General features: G+C 49.3%; 1 protein-coding gene across 1 annotated transcript; it reads right to left on the bottom strand.

The window, feature by feature from the left end:
• Nucleotides 1–359: 359 nt before the first annotated feature.
• Nucleotides 360–18,385, bottom strand: LOC118774079 (rho GTPase-activating protein 35-like). The gene is made up of 6 exons (XM_036523196.1): nt 14,360–18,385; nt 10,365–10,506; nt 5,077–5,154; nt 3,140–3,271; nt 1,680–1,785; nt 360–931 (listed from the first exon to the last, which is right to left on the bottom strand). The coding sequence occupies exons 1-6, from the start codon at nt 18,104–18,106 to the stop codon at nt 505–507; spliced, it is 4,632 nt and encodes a 1,543-aa protein (XP_036379089.1). The 5' UTR covers nt 18,107–18,385; the 3' UTR covers nt 360–504.
• Between the last annotated feature and the right edge of the window lie 1,017 nt (nt 18,386–19,402).

The raw sequence follows: 19,402 nt of genomic DNA, 5'->3' as shown, positions 1-19,402 counted from the left end.
CCCCCACGTTCCCACCAAGGACCGTGCAAGCTTTGGCTGGGCTAGGGGCCGGAAGAGGAGGGAGAGCCTTCTGAACACGGAGTGGTGAAAAGGTCCGTATGTCATAGTATGTCTCCGTTGTTTCTCAGCATTTGTGCATGAGTGTGAGTGTGTTCATGTGTGTGTGTACATGTGTGCATATGTCAGGGTGTGCATGAGAGTTTGTAAGCCTCCTTTCTGAGGCAGGTGAACAGTAGAAATAAAAAGAAAGGAGAAACAGAAAAAATGAGAGTGGGAGATCATGAGTGGCAGGTCATCTTTTTAAGTGGCTCAGATTTTTCTCCTTTATCCCTCACTTCCTTGGCTGCCTGATTTTACTGTGTGTGTGTGTATGTGTGTGTGTGTGTGCACGTGTGTGTGTGTATGCTCGCAATTATACACAAGTGAGTGAGGTCCAGCATAATGGCATGAATCATCCCTCCCTCTCTCTCTCTCTCTCTCCCTCCCTCCCTCCCTCCCTCCCTCTCACAGCGTCTGCTGCTCGGCCGCCGCGTGGTGGGGGTGCAAGGGCGGCAGGAGAGACTGCAGGGGGGACTGGGGCGTGGGGGGCGGGGAGTGGGGTGGGGACTGCTGCGGGGGGCTGAAGTGCGAGGCCGGAAGGGGCGGGGGCGTGGGCGCCGGCGCAGGCTGGCTGTAGCAGGGGAGGGTGGAGCCTCCGGACATGGTGGTGGGGGAGGCGGGGAGGCCGGCCGGGCCACTGGGCGTGTCCACCAGGGGCTGATTGTAGAAGAAGAACGTGCACTGCTGGATGAAGGTCTCGATGATTGTCTGGTAGGTGCGGGTGGCGGTCAGCGCGTCCATGGTGGTGAAGTCCGGCCGCATGAGCGTGGGCCAGAAGCAGATGGACAGGTTCTCACTGGTCATCAGGTTAATGCGGTTCATCTGACTCACCCTGGGAGGGAGAGAGGGAGATAGAGACAGAGGGATGGTGAAAGGGAGGGAAAAAGTTGGGAGACAGGGAGAATGAAAAGGTAGAGAGCAAGGGAAGGAGAGATGGAGAGGGAGAGATAAAGGGAAAAAGAGACAGTGGTTAAGAAAGAGAAAGATTATTATAGAGGGAATGAAAAGGAAAGAGAAAAAAGAGAAAAAGGAGGACATGACAGAAACAAAGATTACATATTGACTTTATTTATTGTGTTATTTCATTTCATTTTATTTACACATAGAGAATGACTTGTGTTGTTTATTATTCTTAAGTAGACTTTAATAGCAGTGCTTTGGTAGGCCTGTATGTTACGGTAATGCAAATAAAGCTCATCAATCAATGGTATGAATTATCTCGTAACAAACAATGGTGAGATGGACGAGGTTCATGTATGAGACTCACACATGCAATACTACAGGCTAAAATCACTGGTGAGACACTGCTGGAATGCCCTACAGCAGTGACATCCTCTCTGAAAGCACTGTTAATGTTATGGAGCATCTGCTGTATGGCAAATGTAACCAAATCCGGTCAACTAGAACACTTATGACCATATGTGACTATCCTTATGTTCAGATGTAGCCTGTAGCCTATCTGTAAAAAAGATAAACCATACTGCTACACTACCCTCCACTCTGACTGGGGAGGCTGTGAAAGGCTTCTCTGGAGGGTGCTTTTGGAAAGGTGTTCTGGTGGCCCTGTGGGCCGGACTCACCTGTTGAGGTGGCTGATGACGTATTTGAAGACGTCGTAGTTCTCACGCGGGAACTTCCAAAGGATCTCCTTCATGGCGTGCATCTTCTGCTCCCTGTCGTTGATCTCTGTGGAGACGAGGGGGAGGAGAGTGAGACCCACAGGCACACCCGCGCATCGCAGGGGTCCTCGATGGCCACTAGGGGGAGGCAGAGGGTAAGCATGCAGCACAGGATGGGGAGGGGGGCTCCAATGGCACTGACAGGCAGGGCTGCAGTATGCAAGGGCATTGAGAAAGTGTGGCACATAGATGCTCTGTTGTAAAAACGACTGACTGAAAACCACATGCTCCGCATCCTCCATGCTGAACGTCAGTCCAGTGTTCCTTGTTCTAGCCCGTGTGCAAGACAAGAGAGGCAGGCAGGAGAAATGTCCTGCTTCAGGAAATTCCCCCCAGCCTCGCCGACTCTTACAGGCAGCTGCACGCAGACCGGCATAAGGACACACACGCTGCGCACAGTGCCAGCAGTGAGTCACACAGGCTTCATGCCCCCCTCCCCCTCCCCTTTGACAGCCTTACTCAAAGTCACATGACCCAAATGGCCACCTCCTGAGTCACAGGCGCTGATATCACCCCTGCAGAGTGCAGGCGAGGAAAGCGAGGTTCATCCTGGATCAGGCTCGCGGCGCAGCACAAACCAGCGCCGCTTCCTCATAAACCCACTAATGACAGCCTCACGTCAGGCAGAGCTTTCAGTCTGATGAGTCACAGAGGCAAACAATGCCCTGACTCCGCCCTGCTGCCCACTGCCTGGCCTGCAACAGTGGGGACCTCCTCGGCTGGCACAAAAGGTCAGCGCTGCTCGTGGCCGTTGACCGCAGGCGACCGCTGCGCTGGCTGTTACCCACAAGCCCCTGAGTGGCAAACATGGCCTTGTGGGTAGGACTGATTTCACATTTGTCTGAGCTTACAGCATAGCATCACTATTCAGTCTTTGCCCTGGAATTGACCGTCATTCTCTTTTGCAAGTGAATACCTTCTGTCGGTTCAACCTGAAACCCTTACCTTCCGCCTTCTGTTCTGTCCTCACCTCTTCCTCCAAAGACGCCACTCTCCTCCTCTGCTTCCAAGCACACCCCTTTGTTTCTCTCCCTCCAAAAATGCCCTTCTTTCTCTTTCCCTAAAACATACCCACACTCTCACACAAGCCTCTGCCTTTACTCTGTGCTCCTCTCTCTCCCCCTCACCCTACACACTCTTCTCTCTAGTGGCCTCCTGTCCCCTTCCACATCCACACCCCTCTGTTCTTCCACAGCCCTCTCTACCCACACTCTTCTTACCCCTCCAAACCCCTTTTTTCCCCTGTAGACCACTCTTCCCCTCTCCCTCAAATGCTCTCCTCTCCCCTTCATCCCTCATCCTCATCCCTTACTCCGGCCTCCCCCTGCAGACCCACAGCACACCCCCCTGCCGTCCCTTACTGTATGCCTCCACCAGCTCAGTCTGCATGCTGTAGGGCACCAGCGGCTCTGGCAGCTCAGAGAAGAAGCTCTTCATGGCGCCTGCCACCGTGTTCACAGTGAAGTCCTTCTCCACCAGGTCCAGACCGTGATCTGCAGAGTGACAGACAGACACCCTGTTACTGGCACCACGTATACGCACACATGCACAGACACAAACATATACAACTCCCCCCCCACACACACACACACACACAGACACACAGACACACACACACACAAAGCACGCATCATCAGCATCAACGTCTGTCTACAGCATATTAGGAGGGCCTGCTCCCCTCCCCCTGCCATCCCCCATCATAATTAGAGCGCTGCTGCTGCCCGTGCTCCTGTCACCCCATCATTACCACAGGGCTCATACCCGAGACAGAGTCGACAGGTACGGACACATGTTCACTAATTGCTTTTACTGCCATCTTGTAAATCAACGGCTCACTGACACAAACACAAAGCAGGGAGGAGCTGGGAGGAGCTGGGAGGAGCTGGGAGGAGCGCCACGAAAGGGCACAATACACAAAACGTGATGCCTCTCGCCGTAGGAACACCTCACACCGGAGTCTGCTATAAATAAACGCAGCAGAGCCTAATTAGGAATATTAAATGTGGCTTTAATTATGCAGTTGTCTTTGTTGCACGAATGTGCAGTATCTCGGAGGCAGCACTGGGCGTTTGCTGTGCCCTCATATATTATTGATGCGGATCATGTATTCCATGAGCCACATTCAACATTCAGCAAATTCCAGCACCTAGAATCACCTTAGAGAGGTGGGACGTAAAGCAGTGAGAGGGAGAGGGGGAGGGAGAGAAAAGGAAAGAAAGAGAGAGGGAGAGAGAGAGAGAGAGAAAGAGAGAGAAAGAGAAGAGAGAAATCACAAGTGGTGTCTGGTTACAACTATAAACCAAGTGTAATGAGGAGGGCATTCTCCTGTGCTGGCAGTCTCCTTTTCAATTAGAAGGAACAATGTGATTAGACTTTGTGAAAAATAAGGCTAAATGTAATTAAAACTTTCCCTCCCAATTCTTCTCCATCATTACGAATCAAAGGTACCTGGATGTGAGGTGAACCCTGAGAGCAGCTGATTGTTTGAGGAAAACAATCACATTCATTCAACTCTGCGCCGGTCAGGAGTGTGCTCGTAACAGCCACTACTGCGTGCACGTGTGAGAGTGTGTGTGTGTGAATGTGTGAGAGTGTGTGTGTGTGTGTGTGTGTGTGTGTGTGCGTGTGTGTGAGTGTGTGTGAGAACCTCTAGGTGAGTGCTCTTGTTTGTATCTCTGTGTGAGTGTGTGGTGTGTGTGTGTGCGTGTGTGTGTGAGTGTGTGTGTGTGTGAGAACCTCTAGGCGAGTGCTTATGTTTGTATCTCTGTGCGAGTGTGTGGTGTGTGTACCTCGATATATACGTGTGGTGTGCTGCATTTCCTGTAATCGCACAGTCTCCTGGTCCTGGGCCTTTACTGATCTGACACAGAACTTCAGGTCTCATTACCTCGTCTACATTGTGTTCTTCCTCCCACCAGAGAGAAGAGCATGCTTCATTACCAGACCTATTTGGAGGTAATTACCTGCACCCCCCCCTCCCCCAACCATTTTCCTCTATTGGGCTGCTGGGCACCAGCGGACAGGGGTGGAGACATTTAGCAACAGCAATCAAAATAAATACGGACAGGGGTACAGACCCTTTAAGAAGTATGTCTGTTGGTGAAGACAGAGCCGGGGATTTATGTGGGTGATTACGACTGCAAACGCATCTCCTGGGTCGAGTGAGGGAGCGCTGTAACTGCAGGCCATTGAAAGTGGGGGAATACGCAGCAGGTGACTGGCTGGATGGCAGGACGTGCAGCTGATACCGGGGCAGGTGTGGGTCAGTGACCTGGAGTAACCCCTGTGCGGGACTCACCCTGATCAAACTGCCTCTGCATGCTCTCCATCTCCGCCTTGTTTCCGCTCACCCTGTAGATACCCTCTGTGTTCATCCCTGCAGGCAGAGAGAGAAGAAGAAAGGGGGCGGGGAGTGAGAGACATATTAGACACTTCTTTAGAATGGAAAAACTATATGTATAACACTACCTCTGTGAAACAAAACATGACGTAGGTAAAAATAAAAGAAGGTAAAAGAAGGTAAAAAAGGTTAGGTCTTTAAGGTAAATGGTCAAAAACTGCGACATGTTTCATCTGAATTGGCATGAATATTGATACTGATTTTAAAGGAGCTTCATTGCATTTCCAGTGCCTGTTTATCCACCGGGATCTACTACAGTGATTCAGACCTGATTGATGGATATTACCAATGAATCAACATCCCTGCTCAAGACTGAGCACTGGTTATCTAACTGTGGAATGACTGCTTCACTCACTCAAACCTCTCCAAACCCCCAAATCTGAGGATGTGTTCACTCGCGCGCCTCTCCCCTGTGACGGCATGTATTGTGGCAGCAGAGCGTCAAAGATGAGAGAGACAGCGCGCCGTCCGCAGGAAATGAGTCCTGCTGTCGAGGCAGACCACATCGATCCTCTTTTCTGGCGATCAATTATCCACAAAAGCTTTTATACACCTCGGAGCAGAGAGGGGAGGGCGGAGGGAGGGGGCTGGCATTGCCTTCTTGACCCGAGCATGCCGTCAATGCATCAAGATCTGGCTGAACGATTTCCAGCAGGCTTAAACCTTCACTCCCCTGAGGATGTGGGTAATGCTCTGGGGCAGGCAGGACTTACACATGTGGATTTCCCAAGCCCTTAGACGTGGTGGCACTCAAATGTGAATTAAGCCCGCCCATCTACACACATCCCCATTCTGGCAACATCGACACAACAGCTTTCTATTGGTCCGTCGAGTCGAGGAAAAAATGCCTATCACGGCCCTCTCCCAGCCATTGTTCTTATTTAACAGAAACCATTGCAAGGGCTGGAAATGGCTTGGGTGATTTCAGGGCTGCCTCGGCGTGACACAGCTGCATTTGAACCAGTGAATGCACAAGATGCGAGATGCAGGTTAGAAGTTAAGATCGAAGATGCAAAAACACATGAGAGGATTATAGGGAAACAGGGCGGGGCTGGAATCACCTAAACCCACTCTCTGTATGGCAAACACACATTCCCCTTTGCTCCAACCACATCATGCACCTGTGTCCCTGTCCCAAATCTCTGCCTCTGCCATTTCCTTACGTGAAAAACCCCCATTTTGGTCATAAATATACTCCACGCACCTTTACAAATCTACTCAAGACAGTAGACACCATTACATATCCACCCCATACACCATTACAGGGGATGAACCAACGGTGCAGAGGAATGCTACATCCATTTACTCCTTTCTTCATCTTAGGCTCCACTGGATTCTATGAAACTCTAGCAGCCAAAGCATGTCAGGATATGAAGGGTTAAGCGATATTCCCATATTAATGAACAGGCGCACACACACGGGATGTAATGATACATCCATTTGTACTGTAAATGTAATGTAATGTAAATACCATACCATTGATTTCTTTTATAGTTTCATTTATATTAATACAGCTATCTGGTTAAAATTACAATGTTTGTGACAATCCTAGCTATCTTTGATTACTGAATTGTATTTCAATGGCATATAATGATCTAGTGCTTAGATACACTACAAACCTTTAAAAGCACAGAAAAAGCTTAAGGTAATCTTGAATCTATTTGTATCGTATCAAATCGTATGGTATTGTATTGATGTGAGCTCTTAGGTATATTCTGACATATCGTTACTTGGGTATCAATATTGTACTGCATCAATATATGGCATTGTTAAGGCAGAGGTATACACCCCTAATACTGTACATGCATGTGTGCATGCGCACCCCTTGAGCAGCGCACTACAACTGGGAGCCTCCCACTCATTCGAACCACATCGGCTCATGTATGCTGACAGCTGTTAGAATGGTGTGATGGCCATCAGCCTCGGAGGCCACGTTCAGTCACCCCTCCTGCATTTCACTCACAGCGGCTTTTCAGCCAGCTGTGTCCCCACATTAATAGTATCATATGTCTGCATGTGCTAAAAAAAAAAAAAAAATCTACAGAAGAAAAAAGGAAAAAAAAAACAGACAAATGGTGGCAGTCAGACTAAAAATGGATGACACAAAGGAGCACATTGAGAGGAAGAGAGGAGTGGTGCAGAGGGGAGAGAAAGACAGGAAGAGAGGCAGAAACAGGATGAGTGACATTCTTAGATAAGCTATAGCCTACATGCGTTACTTTTCTGAGAGGAAAGACGGGTGGAAAAAAAATGTGGAGCTGTAATAATATCTCTGATGTTTTTACATCTTAGCACATCGCAGTTTACCTTTCTAACACCCGAAAAAGCTGAGAGGATGGAGAAGGCAGAGGTTGGCTCTGAGGGTGCCAGCCTGTGTACGGCTTAAGTTAATCACTATGTGTAACAACAAAAAAGGACTGAGGTAATACACAGAGAATGACACTGGTTAATTTAGCACAATTCAGGATGATACGGTTCACTGCACTGCGATGGATACTGCCTGAAACAGCCCATTAAGCACAAGGGAAATCTGCAATGCAAAAATTATAACTGACAAATTCTATCATGCAACATTATTGATCTACCTGACATAACTGGCAGGTCATTGCGACCTACTTTTTTGGTAAAATAATGCCAAATCTATATGTTACATCTGAACTAGCACCTGTTATGAAGCACTGGAATAACAAAGTTTTTTTCCTTCTGCCACAGGCTATATTTCATGTTAAGACTGCAGTAAAAGCTAGACGTAATTGTATGGCACTTAAGGACAGACACACGTGTTTCATTAGACTAATACAGTTTTGTGAGTTTGAATCGCCCCACGAGAGGGGCGGTGGTGTATCTGTGGGCTGTTTCCACGGCTTGTTTGTGTGACTCTTTCCTCGGCAAGAGAAATGTGGAGAAATGCGCTCAGCCTGAAAGATTGTTCTAATTTCCTGCTCTGATATCGATCTCGATGAGGCAGCCATCAAGCAAAAAAATAAATAAATAAATACTGCAAGGCGCTGGGCGTCCTGCCGGCTCTCCATAGAGACAAGTGCAACATGCAGAAGAGGAGGGAGAGGGGGAACAACAGATCAGGAAGATCGGGAGAGATGAGAGGGAGACGGCCTGCGAGATAGTGAACACATAGGGGCAGTAAATAGAAACTGAGTTACTGTGGAAGAAATTCTAAGACACAAAAAGAGAAGCAAATGATTATGAGATAGAGAGACAGAGAGAGAGAGATGCTGGCAATGTTTTCTAGACAAGACATGTAAAACAGGGGAGGAGTTGGCAAACAAGCCCAATGTGTCACCAGCAAGGCTGCTCTGATGTCTTTGAGGGCATGTTCTTAGCCCAGGACACAATCTATTTGCTCTAATCTCAGGATTAATCTTCATTCCAGGACCTGACGGCAGTTTTACACGGTCAGGTCTGGACCTGGTGCATGAGTGCAGGGGACTGGCAGAGAACATGTCGCAGCGTTTCCCCTGATAAAGGTATACAGAGGAGCTGACGAGCTACACTGTCATCCATGAATGAGAAGCTGTCTTCATCAGCCCAGCCATTCTAGAAGGCACAGTAATAAAGAAAAGGAAAAATTACAAATGCAGTCCACGAGACACGACACTCACAAGCGCATGAATGCATGCATGCAAATGCAAACACGCACACACGCACACAGACAAACACTATCTTAGAAACCTTGAAACCGCTGGCCACCTGAACTCTGAAAAAAAAAAACAAAGAACATTTCCTCCGACAAACTCCGAGCAGACTAAGGGAGTGCTATCCACCCAGCCATCTCTCGCGTGGCTAGGAGCACAAAGGCCCACTCTGCGTCCTGGGCGTGGCCTTAGGAAATGGCGGGGTGTGAAAAGCCGCGACACTCGCGCGCGGGTTGCCGGCTCCTCTTTGGCCCGGGCCCTGCCGACGCCGCCGCCGCTCCCCCCAGCCCAGAGTCTGCGCCGCACATCGTCGGCAGGAAACAGCTTGAAGCCGCTCCTATCTGATAACCGCAGAATGCCTGCTCCCAGGAGGAGATCCAGAGATCTTGGCAGGGCCATCCACTCCACTAGCCATTCTATCCCTCCACAAAGCATTCTAGCGCACACACAGGCATTCCATAAACAATACTCACAATCACAGCGATCACAATAACCATAATCGCCACTGTAACAGAGCGCTGCAAAGATGCCGAGCCCAAGTTCACTCGGCCTCGAAAAGAAGCAATAACAATAATCACAAAGGATAAAAGACCGCCTCATAATAACCATAAACTCAGCATTTCATGGTAAAATCTATGTGGCGACACACGCGGGAGCTGGGTTCTGTGACAAACTCCACTGCCACAGACAAACAGAAAAAAGCTTCACACTGAACTGGAGACAAGCATAAAAAAGGGCAGCTGTCCTCCTATTCGTATTTGTCTGTGTTCTGCACCGGGCAGTGGCCCCTCCCTGTCCGCAACGGTGCTAAACTGTTGAGGATGCAGAAACGACGACAGGCTAACCTGGAACTGCAGACTATGCAGTCAGGATGACACCTGCTCCCAAACTACCCTGCATCTACTCACCTGGCACACTTTTATCCAAAGTGACTTAAGGTCAAAAGCGCACAGCAGTACAGAGAGTGACAGACCTCATTTGAACATGTGCCAGTTCATCACACAGTGTAACAATAAGCAGTCCCACACTAATAATAGACCGTAAGTGCTATGGTAATAATAATAACACCCTAGTATAAATCCTCTCCAAAAAAGCCAACATTTAAGTGCAACAGCTAAGTAGCATGCCAAGATAAGAGCTGGGCCTGGGTCTATGGAGGACTGCGCTGTCCTGGCCACTACAGGAAGCTGAAAATGTGAAGACAGACAGAAAAATGAAGGAAGAGGAAGTAAGCGAGAGAGAGGCAGACAGAGAGGAAAGGGAAAGCGGGGTCACCGCCTCTTAAAAGGCTACACAGCCACTGTGCTTCCAGTCCTTCTTCAAACACCGCCTGGGTCTCAGAAAGAGGTCACACTTTGACTTCCCCCCAGAACAATCAGGCAGTGGAGAAACAGAACAGAACTCCCGTGCTACATTTCCTCAGCATACCTCGGCCACACCCACTTCCTGCCGAGCATGCCCCACTGTGCCATATTGTCATGCAGGTGTGGACACAGTCAGACAGACAGAGGGACGGAAAGCCTGGCCGCCTACCTGTAGCCTCAATGTAGCGGATGCACTTGTCGATGAAGAGTGGGATGGGGCGGTCAGGGGACACCACGTTGACCAGGGGGACGCCAAAGTAGTTGCTCTCCATCGGCTTGGATATGGAGTGCCGCGGCTTCGGCCTCGGTTTCTACGAGGGGAGGCAAGGCAAAATAAGGTGCTTTTCCATTACTAATATCAGCACAGCCCTTTGCTATCTGGTTCAAGAGGAAATGTCAGAAACAGATACAGTATTTATTTCTGTGGTTCTGCCATGGTTTTCCACATCCTTGGAGTACCTGTCCACACACACACAGACACACAGACACATACACAGACACACAGACACACACACAGACACACACACCTCTTCCCATCCTGTTTGTGAGTCTCCATGTCGTTGGGGTTAACAGATATCCTGAGTTGAATTTAACGGCCAATTTCTCTCGGTATCAACCTTCCCTCAGCCTCTCACTCATCCCTATCTTTCTCTCTGTTCATCACGTCCACTCTCCCTCCCCGGAGTCTATGCCTTCATATCTTTAAGTCATTGCATAGAACAGGCATATATCTTGTAATTCTATATCTTGAAATCTAATGATAATGGCTGCGGTGTTCCTTTTTTCTAGGATACATTTAATTTAGGTAATTAGTAGCAAAGACTATCAAAACCCATACCCTCCCCCCCTCGACCCCTTCTTCTTCTGGCTCTATTTGGAGAATAGAAGCTCCCAGCAACCCCTTCTTCACTACCCAGCTATGCCACAGAACACCACGGATGGCTAGAGACAACTTGAAAAACACTGACAGGGAGAGAAGTTGCATGACACTCTTCAGCAAAAAGCCGTGTTCTCATTCCCCTCACTGCCAGCTCCCTTTCAGATTCTCCTCCTACCCCTCTCCCATTAAGTCTGGTTCATTGGCCCTTTTTTCCCAATTTTATGTCTCTTTCCCCTTGTACTTCTTTCTGCCCATCCAATTAAGGTTTTGACAATTAGGTGCCAAGTTGTAATTCCAGGGAAACTTCTCTGACAGAAATAGTGGTGTTGCAAACATACAGTATGCCACCGTGCTAGTCTGGGTAATGATGACTCTGGGGAGTCTGACCCTGGCACTGCTGCTAAACCAACATAGCCTCCATCTGAGCCCTGCCACTTATACTGAGGACATAAACTCCTTGTCTTACTGCAAGCCTCTCTTTTTCTTAGCCTCAGCCTATGTACAACCTTTGTCAGATTTTTCTCTATTTACTTCAACCTACAGCCAAATAACAGACCTAGACATATTCACATTCGTTCAAAGAAAGTTACAAAAAAATTATGTCTTTTCTAGAACATGCATAAAAAGAAACCAGACCCCCAACTCCCCCTGTCTCCGCCTCAGTGCAATATTAATGGGAGTGTTAGAACGTAAATATGTGACGCAGGAATTCAAAATATTCCACTTGTCGGAGGAGGAGATTCAGAAACGCTGTGAAGCAGAAAGAACACTTCAGGCTTCGCCTCGGTGAACTCCCTGGCATTTTTTGGGGGGGCTTAGTGCAGTCACTATGAAGTTTCAGTTTGTGGTGGTGGTGGTGGTGGTGGTGGTGGTGGGGGGGGGGGGGGGGTTAAACAGATAGGAGTTCTTGTCTTCCTCCATACAGGGAGAGGCCAATGCTCTTTGACACCTTTGGTAAAAACAGTTCATAATGATAGTGAATTAAGAGATCTATAAAGCCTGCTGGAGACCAGGGGGATATTAGCAGCCCTGCCTGTGTTTTTAAGCCCTCTGAACATGAACATTTGTCCATATGCAACCTTTATGGACATGGTTTTGTGTAGTAGCAAATAATTAAACGCTCTCTTTTCTTCGCACTTGGGTGTTGTGCCAACACAGGTGACAAAACGTAGGTTTCAACAAAATGTTTGAAAGCAAATGGGGGTGTGATTACGGGTACATACACAAACACTATTTTTACAATCAGTTTTACAATCACCCTACTAGCTGCCCTTACGAACCAGCACAGCCGCACTGTTAGCAATGTAAGCAGTGGGGTCCTGCCTTCTCATTTTACCACAGGTTCTAGAAGCCCTGTCCAATCACTTGCCTGATCTTGGCTCAGAAGGAAACAAACACAACTTTGTGCCACAGTAACGACTGCTTATCTGACCAGGGGTGTAATATGTATTACCTGCACCCCTTTATTATTAAAAATACAGGTGAAATTTCCAAATGAAAAGGATCACTTTCACACACAAACATTTGAAACACTTTCTAGCTATTAAGCACTTTCAGCTTGCTCTGTCTCTCTCTGTACTACACATAGGCAGCTATGAATCAATACTTTTTTTCTGGGCGAGTGATATTATGAGCATTGTTATGATATCAATTTTATGAGACTGGCTGATAAACTGACAGAGTAAATCAATTGTGTAGGAGCCCCTGGAGACATTATGACAAGGTGTGCTCATGCATTTTGATAGCTGTTTTTTATGTGTCATATAAACTTGGAATATTCACCCTTTGAAACCAAAATTGCTCCACTGTCTAGGTCTTTTCTGTAGATGAAGGCCTCAGAATTGTTTTTTAAAATTTCAATTATTTTAAATGTTTTTTCCCTGCCAAAAAAAACATGTTTAGAAAGAAAAGGAGAATTTTAACCAGTGCGAGATTGTTCTATATTATATGTGTGTGCACAAACACTCATTCTCGTAGCCCCCATCCCCACGACACACTTTTGAGTAAAACACCACAACAAATTCAACAGTACATGTGCAGTCCTTGTTCGACTGCCTATCATTTGTTAGCTGTTATAAACATGAGTTCCATCGAATTGGTCACTGCACAGAAGCACATGTTCAAGTTCAAGGACCTTCCTGTTTGAAGGAACACCGCAAGAGAGCTGGACCTGAGGCGCCATTCTGCATTTTTCTTTCTTAAATTTTTATATAATTCTTCAAGAGAGGCTTCTATTCTTTGATGTATTGTCAATGTTTTCCACTGTAGACCTTTTCAAACAAACAGCAGTTTCTGACACACTCCTCGCCTCCAAAGCTGCATAAAACTTGTTTAATGGCAGAGCCATCGGCCATTTACATTACAGGTATTATACTCACACATTTATATGCTCACACATTTAACCACTTCCAATCTTTTTTTTGCATGTCAGTGGAGTGACAGCACCAGAAGTAAGTCACACAATGCCTTCATCCCTCTTGCATAAAGAGAGACAAGCTGTACAGAGTAGGACTTTGTAGCAGTGTCACTGACTGAAAACATAAGGAAGAAATAATTGGAAATTATTTAACTGCATGAATAAGAGGAGTTTGCATTGTAATGTATTAATGGGAGGGCTGACACTCAGAGCAAAGAAGGAAAAAAAAACCCTACGATAAGACAAAATCCAAGGAATGAGGAAAACATTTCAAAATCCACTTAATTCCATTCTCAAATGAGATCTGTATCAATAAATTACTTGATACTTTCACGTTCAATTGCTTGCCTTTTGAAATCTGTGTAAAGAAGATCATTTTTTAATGTTGATTCCCATATAAATTGTATTGTATCTCTCACAGCGGGACTTAAACCCTTCAGATGAGAACCCTTTAGATTAGTGGGGGTGGCCCATGAAACCTTTTTATTTCACTGCAAAAAGCTGAGGCATACAGACTATCATCAACAGAGCATGGAAAAAAGGAGCAACAGTGAGGGTTAGCACCTCACTATTAATCCTTTTGCAAAGGCAGCACAAAGGCAGCTACACACAGAAAACGTAACAAGCTGCTGACAGTATCTTGCCATCTGTACTACAATATGTGATGTGAAAAAAGTGTGAGTGTAGAGTATGTACACATTATGTGAAATATATTATTTCAAGGTACAGATACAACCTGCCCTGTTTGTTTGTAAAGTGTGCTGCTTAGGGATTAATTAGTATCCTTTTCTTGCAGGTATGACTCAACTTGAAAAGGCACTAACTGGAATTGGTAATAAGAGAGGTGTGAGGGGGACCTTAGGTGTACCTTGGTATTTCGGCGCAGGCTCTTCAGGATGTTCCTCCTCTTGGAGTCCTCGCCCTCCTCGGTGAGGGAGTTGTCACCTTTGTGCGCTCCCCCCTCGTCCTCCTTGGCCTTGGGTGGGCCCCCCAGCTCGTCATCACTGCCGATGGAGAAGCTGGTGCGGAAGCTGCTAAACTTGCCCAGGCGCTTGGATCGGTCACGGTACAGCCTGGGCTTCACCCCAGCCGCGGACAGCTTCCGCCGGCGCTCCAGTGAGCTGCTGTCAGCCTCACTGTCAGAGCCATTGCCTCCGCCATTGGAGTGCGTCTTGTTGGCGTTGCGGATGGTGATGATCTTGCCCTGCGTGCTGTCATGTGGCACAGAGTAGATGTTCTCCTCGTCGGTGGGGCGGGGCTTGGACACTGCGTCCATGGGCTCAGCATAGTCAGAGGGATCGTAGCCCCCATCCCCACTTGACCAGAGCCCAGGCGGGGGCAGCGAACGGCGGTTACCTGCTGGGTCCATATAAGGGAGGTTGACCTTTCGGATGTCGAAGGTGACGGTGGGCTTGGGACGCACCTGCGGTGGGATCTTGTTGTTGAGCTTGCTCTCAAAGGAGCTCATCTCAGAGATGAGGGAGAAAGTGTCGCTGGACTCCAGGTCGGGCAGCTTGAAGCTGCTGTGCAAGCTGAGGGTGCCGTCGTCCCGCAGGGAGGGGTAGGACGGCGAGGCCTCCACATCGTCCTCAGAGTCGAACAGCGCTGTGACCGGACTGGGCGAGCCACAGCGGGGTGAGTGGACGCTCTCGTTGGTGCTGCAGGCCTCAGCCACGTTGTCGTACATGTGTGTGGCCTCCACTATGGTGCGCTTCTCCACCACCTCCTTGAGGAAGGGCTGAAGGAGGTCCACCCGGTGCAGGCCACCCACCACCCCGCCGGGCCCGCACACCACAGTGTTGAAGCGGCCCTCGATCTCGTGCGCGAGCTCCTCCCCCTGGACAAGTTGCTCCCTGGCTGCTTCGCAGTCCATCAGCTCCGCCTGGCTCTCCCCCACCGCCAGCAGCTGCACCGGGATGATGTCCTGCACCTCGCATAAGAAGGCGCACAAAGTCTCCAGCGAGGCCTTGCGGCGGGCCGAGTACACACCGATGTAGCCGTGCACCAGCCGGCTCTTGCGCAAAGAGAAGGACGAGTGGTAGGAGAGCAGGGAGAGCTCAATACACTGCCGGTGGCCTCCCACCTGCAGCTCCAGTAGCACTGAGGTGCCGCTGGCCGAGCTGGATGTGGGCCGGCAGTGCTGGGGTTGCAGGAAAGGGGAGAGGAGCTGGTCTATGTCATAGGGGTCCCCGCACATCAGGCACATGACGATTCGCAGGTCTGCCTCCGGGCTCTGCTGTTGGTGCAAGTCTCTGATGCTCGGGGGCAGAGGGGGCAGGGGTGGGGAGCTGCTCCCAAGGCTCAAATTCCTCCTGGAATCCAGCAAGCCCTTCAGGACTTGGTTGATCTGTTTCTCATTCACATTACGCCCGTAGCCCATGCCAGGGGAGGCTGGGTCCAAAAAACTACACTGCAGCTTTCCAGCAACCTGCTGCCCCTGTGCAATCAGGCTGATAGCTGTCTCCCCCCCAATGTCACCCAATGACCCCACGCCCCTCTTGGTGACTAAGAGAAGGGACATGGGAAGCTGAGCTAGGTGGTTGTCCCTTCGACCCAGTGTGGACTCACGCAGCCTCTCAATACTCTCCACCACATAAGACAAGGACTCCTTAGAGTTGTAAAGACACAGGCAACCATGAGGGGTGAAGGTGGCGGTGTGGAAGGAGTTGACCGGCAGGCGTACATTGCCCTCGATGGGCCGCAGCGCCAGTTCATACATCTTCCCGTCCAGCACGTACCGGTCATCGTTGGTGCAGAGCGCCCTGATCTCATTAGCTAACTCTCTGGCTAGGCCGTCCTTACCAAGGATCACCAGGTTGATCCTGTCAGCCTTGACCTCGCCAAACTGGGACTTGCTGTCAACAGATGGGTAGCGGGTGGGGAAGCGTGAGGCAAGGAGCTGCTCGATCTTGCTGTCTACACACAGCAGGCTGCTGGGACAGGTCTCCTTGGTGGGGTGGTAGACAAAGTGGATGTGCTTCAGCACCAGAGCGTCTCTCTCTGCCTGGAGCTTCTGCAGGGCTTTGAACCTCGGCTCGTCCCCGAGCGCCTCCTGAATGGCACCCATCTTCTCCTTGCTTGGCTTGGCATCCACTTCTAGCTCATAGAAGAGCTCGGAGTACTCCAGCAACAGCTCCTGGAAGTCCTCCTTGGCATGGTCGATGATCTCCTTCTGGTGCCGATTGTAAATGTCCAGGTACTCCGGCTCCTCCAGCCACTGGTAGAATTCCTCGTTCATGATGAAGCTGCGTGCTTCCTCCCAGGGCTTGCCTGCCGTGACAAAGGGTGAGGAGATCAGCTTAGCTTTGAACTCCTGCCGCATCTCTGCCCGCTTACGCTCATTGCGCAGGTGGTCCAGGTGTGCCTCAAAGACCGTCTCCGCAGCCGGCGTCTCCAACAGGTCTGACGGGATACGCTCGTCCTCCATGTTGTCGATGTGGGGTGTGTCCTCCCAGGGAGTGTCCTCCAGCACCACGAACCAGTGCGAGTAGTCGCGCTTCGTCTCCATCACCTTCTGCACCCCTGACCAGCTCAGGTGATCGATCTCATCCAGGTCAGGCACCAAGGAGTTCAGGGCCTGCGGGAGAGCACTCAGGTACATCTTGCGCCGCCTCTCGATGTGCTCCTGTTTGAGGCGGAACACGTGCTGCTGGAACAGCTTCTTGGCCTTTATCGTGCCCTCCAGGAAGACGTAGTCCTTGTACTCCGAGGAGGTGTTCATTCGCCGGCTGATGTTTAGCCACGTCTCGTTGTGGTTCTTCACGATCCGGCTAATCAGCCACTCGTAGCGGTCTTTTGCTGCAGCGATCTGCTGGCTCTGCTGCTTCAGTGCTTCGAAGTAGGGGATGATCTTGGGCTTTCCCCGGCTCTTGTCGATGAGCTGCACCAGAGTGAGGAAAGCCAGGTCCACATTAACGTTGGAGCGTGCTGATGTCTCCACGACCTGCAGGTTCTTCTTGGCCAGGGCAAAGGTATGCGAGTCCTTGATGTAGCGTTCCACGCCCTCATCGCACTTGGTGAGGACCATAACCACAGGCTTCTTGGTCTTGCCCAGCTGGGTGTACAGATTGGAGACGAACTTCATCTGGTCGTCAAAATTGCGATTCATGCCCCTGCTCACGTCCACGCACAGCAGAAAGCCGTCAACCTGCAGCTTTCCCTCTGGCATCTGCTTCTGCTCAAAGTCCTGCTCCAAGCCCAGCTGATCCGTGCAAAAGTACATGAGCTTCTCAGCAGAGGCCAGCTTGGTGGCAGCCGCCCTCTTGATGTAGGGCTGCAGGGCAGTGCTGCGGTGTGGCTGGAAGGTCTGGTCATCGATGAACTCCGTTTGCTCCACCACGTGCATGCGGCACTCTGGCCCTTCCTCCAGTTGCCTCCCGACCTCGCCCCAGAAGAGGAAGTGGTCGTTGTTGACCACCCGGCCCCCAAAGTCGCTGGTACTTAGCACAGAAGTGTGGTCCAGGTAGAAGTCATCGGCGCTGGGCCGGACGAAGCGGTTGCACAGGCAGGACTTGCCCACCCCGCACTGCCCCTTCTCTTTCTCCGTCCCCGACAAACCCACCACAACCAGGTTGTATATGGGAACTCTAACATCTTGCTTTTTTGCCATCATCATCGTGTGCGGGCACTCATCCTGCCATGCCCAGAAGCTCGAGAGAGGAGGTCACTGTAACGCTTTTCCATAAAGTGCTTTCCAGTTCTCGCTACAAGGGTTTTTTTTTAGTGTGGCTTTACCAATTCAATTTCTAATTTCTTCTTTTGTTTGGTTTGGCATCGCTTGGCACCATTTGATTGGCCTGGGCTACACACAGAATGTTAATATTCCACTCTTATTCGTGGACTGTGATTCCGTGGCCTATGGAGGAAAGGGAGGGTGAGGAAAAGGTAGAGGGCAAATTTTGGGGTGGGGGGTGGGAAATTGAGGGAAAGAGGGAGAAAGGGTGGGGTGGGTGGGAGGGGGGAAGTGGGAGGGAGAGGGGATTAGGAACGAGGGCAAGAGATTTCTCTAGGCTGACCCATCTTGTCTCCCCAGCAGCGTCCTAGAACAGTTAAAGTGGAGGAGGCTCTCAGTCCTGCCCAGCCTGCAGCTGTCCCTGAAACAAGAAAAGACGAGAGAAGACATTATAAGTTGTGTTTCCTCTCAGTTAAAAAACTCATTTACAAAAATATCTTAAGTACACATTTATGAGTATTATGTAATATTTTGCATTTTTTAATAGTTCAGAAACAGTTGGAACAGACCTGAAAGTCTCAAGGGCTTACAGTCCCAGATAATACAATTAGCGCAGAAGTAACAAAAAAAGGCATTATAATCACATAGTACTTCAAGAGTCTAACTTTTACTGGGATGTTGATCCAGACGGTCAAAGGTATTTCCATGCTTCCAATTTGCTCGCTTTCACCAAGAGACGTAACGCTGCAGGTGCAGAATCAAATGCACAGGCACTAAACCGCTGATAGGTGTTGCTCAGCTACAACTATTAATTATGAAACCTGAGAAACCCAGCTGCCTTGCCAATAAGACTGCAGTTTGAGCTCACTGACTTCCACAGAGTCAGAAATGAATTTTCTCTGGACCAGACTTCTCCTTAGGCAGAAACGAAACAAGGGGCGACCGCACAGCCTGATGTGCTATCGCTGATTACACATGCAAATTGAGTAAATCAACACCCACACGTTTACCTTGAGGTAATACACAGGCAACACAATTAAGTCACACAATCTGGACATGCATAACCTGTCAAGAAAATCATTTGCAAACAGACGTTACCTCAGCGTGCAAGGACTGAAAAGAAAGCACATCTCAGCGCAAGACAACATGCCAGGGGCAAAATCAGGGTAGATGAAGACACTGTCTCACTGGAGTAATCAGCGCTAGTCTCTGTAGGTCAGACACGGTTCTTGAGATGAG

This window comes from Megalops cyprinoides, chromosome 3 (assembly GCF_013368585.1).
Source record: "Megalops cyprinoides isolate fMegCyp1 chromosome 3, fMegCyp1.pri, whole genome shotgun sequence".
Taxonomy (NCBI): domain Eukaryota; kingdom Metazoa; phylum Chordata; class Actinopteri; order Elopiformes; family Megalopidae; genus Megalops; species Megalops cyprinoides.
This window is presented reverse-complemented; position numbering and strand designations above follow the sequence as displayed.

Excerpts from the sequence above, each read along its gene's own strand:
- LOC118774079 (XM_036523196.1), bottom strand. The coding sequence starts at position 18,106 with ATGATGATGGCAAAAAAGCAAGATGTTAGAGTTCCCATATACAACCTG. Across the intron at positions 5,155-10,364 it reads CCGCTACATTGAGGCTACAG|GGATGAACACAGAGGGTATC; the intron begins GTAGGCGGCCAG and ends CTCTGCCTGCAG. Across the intron at positions 3,272-5,076 it reads GCAGAGGCAGTTTGATCAGG|ATCACGGTCTGGACCTGGTG; the intron begins GTGAGTCCCGCA and ends GTCACTCTGCAG.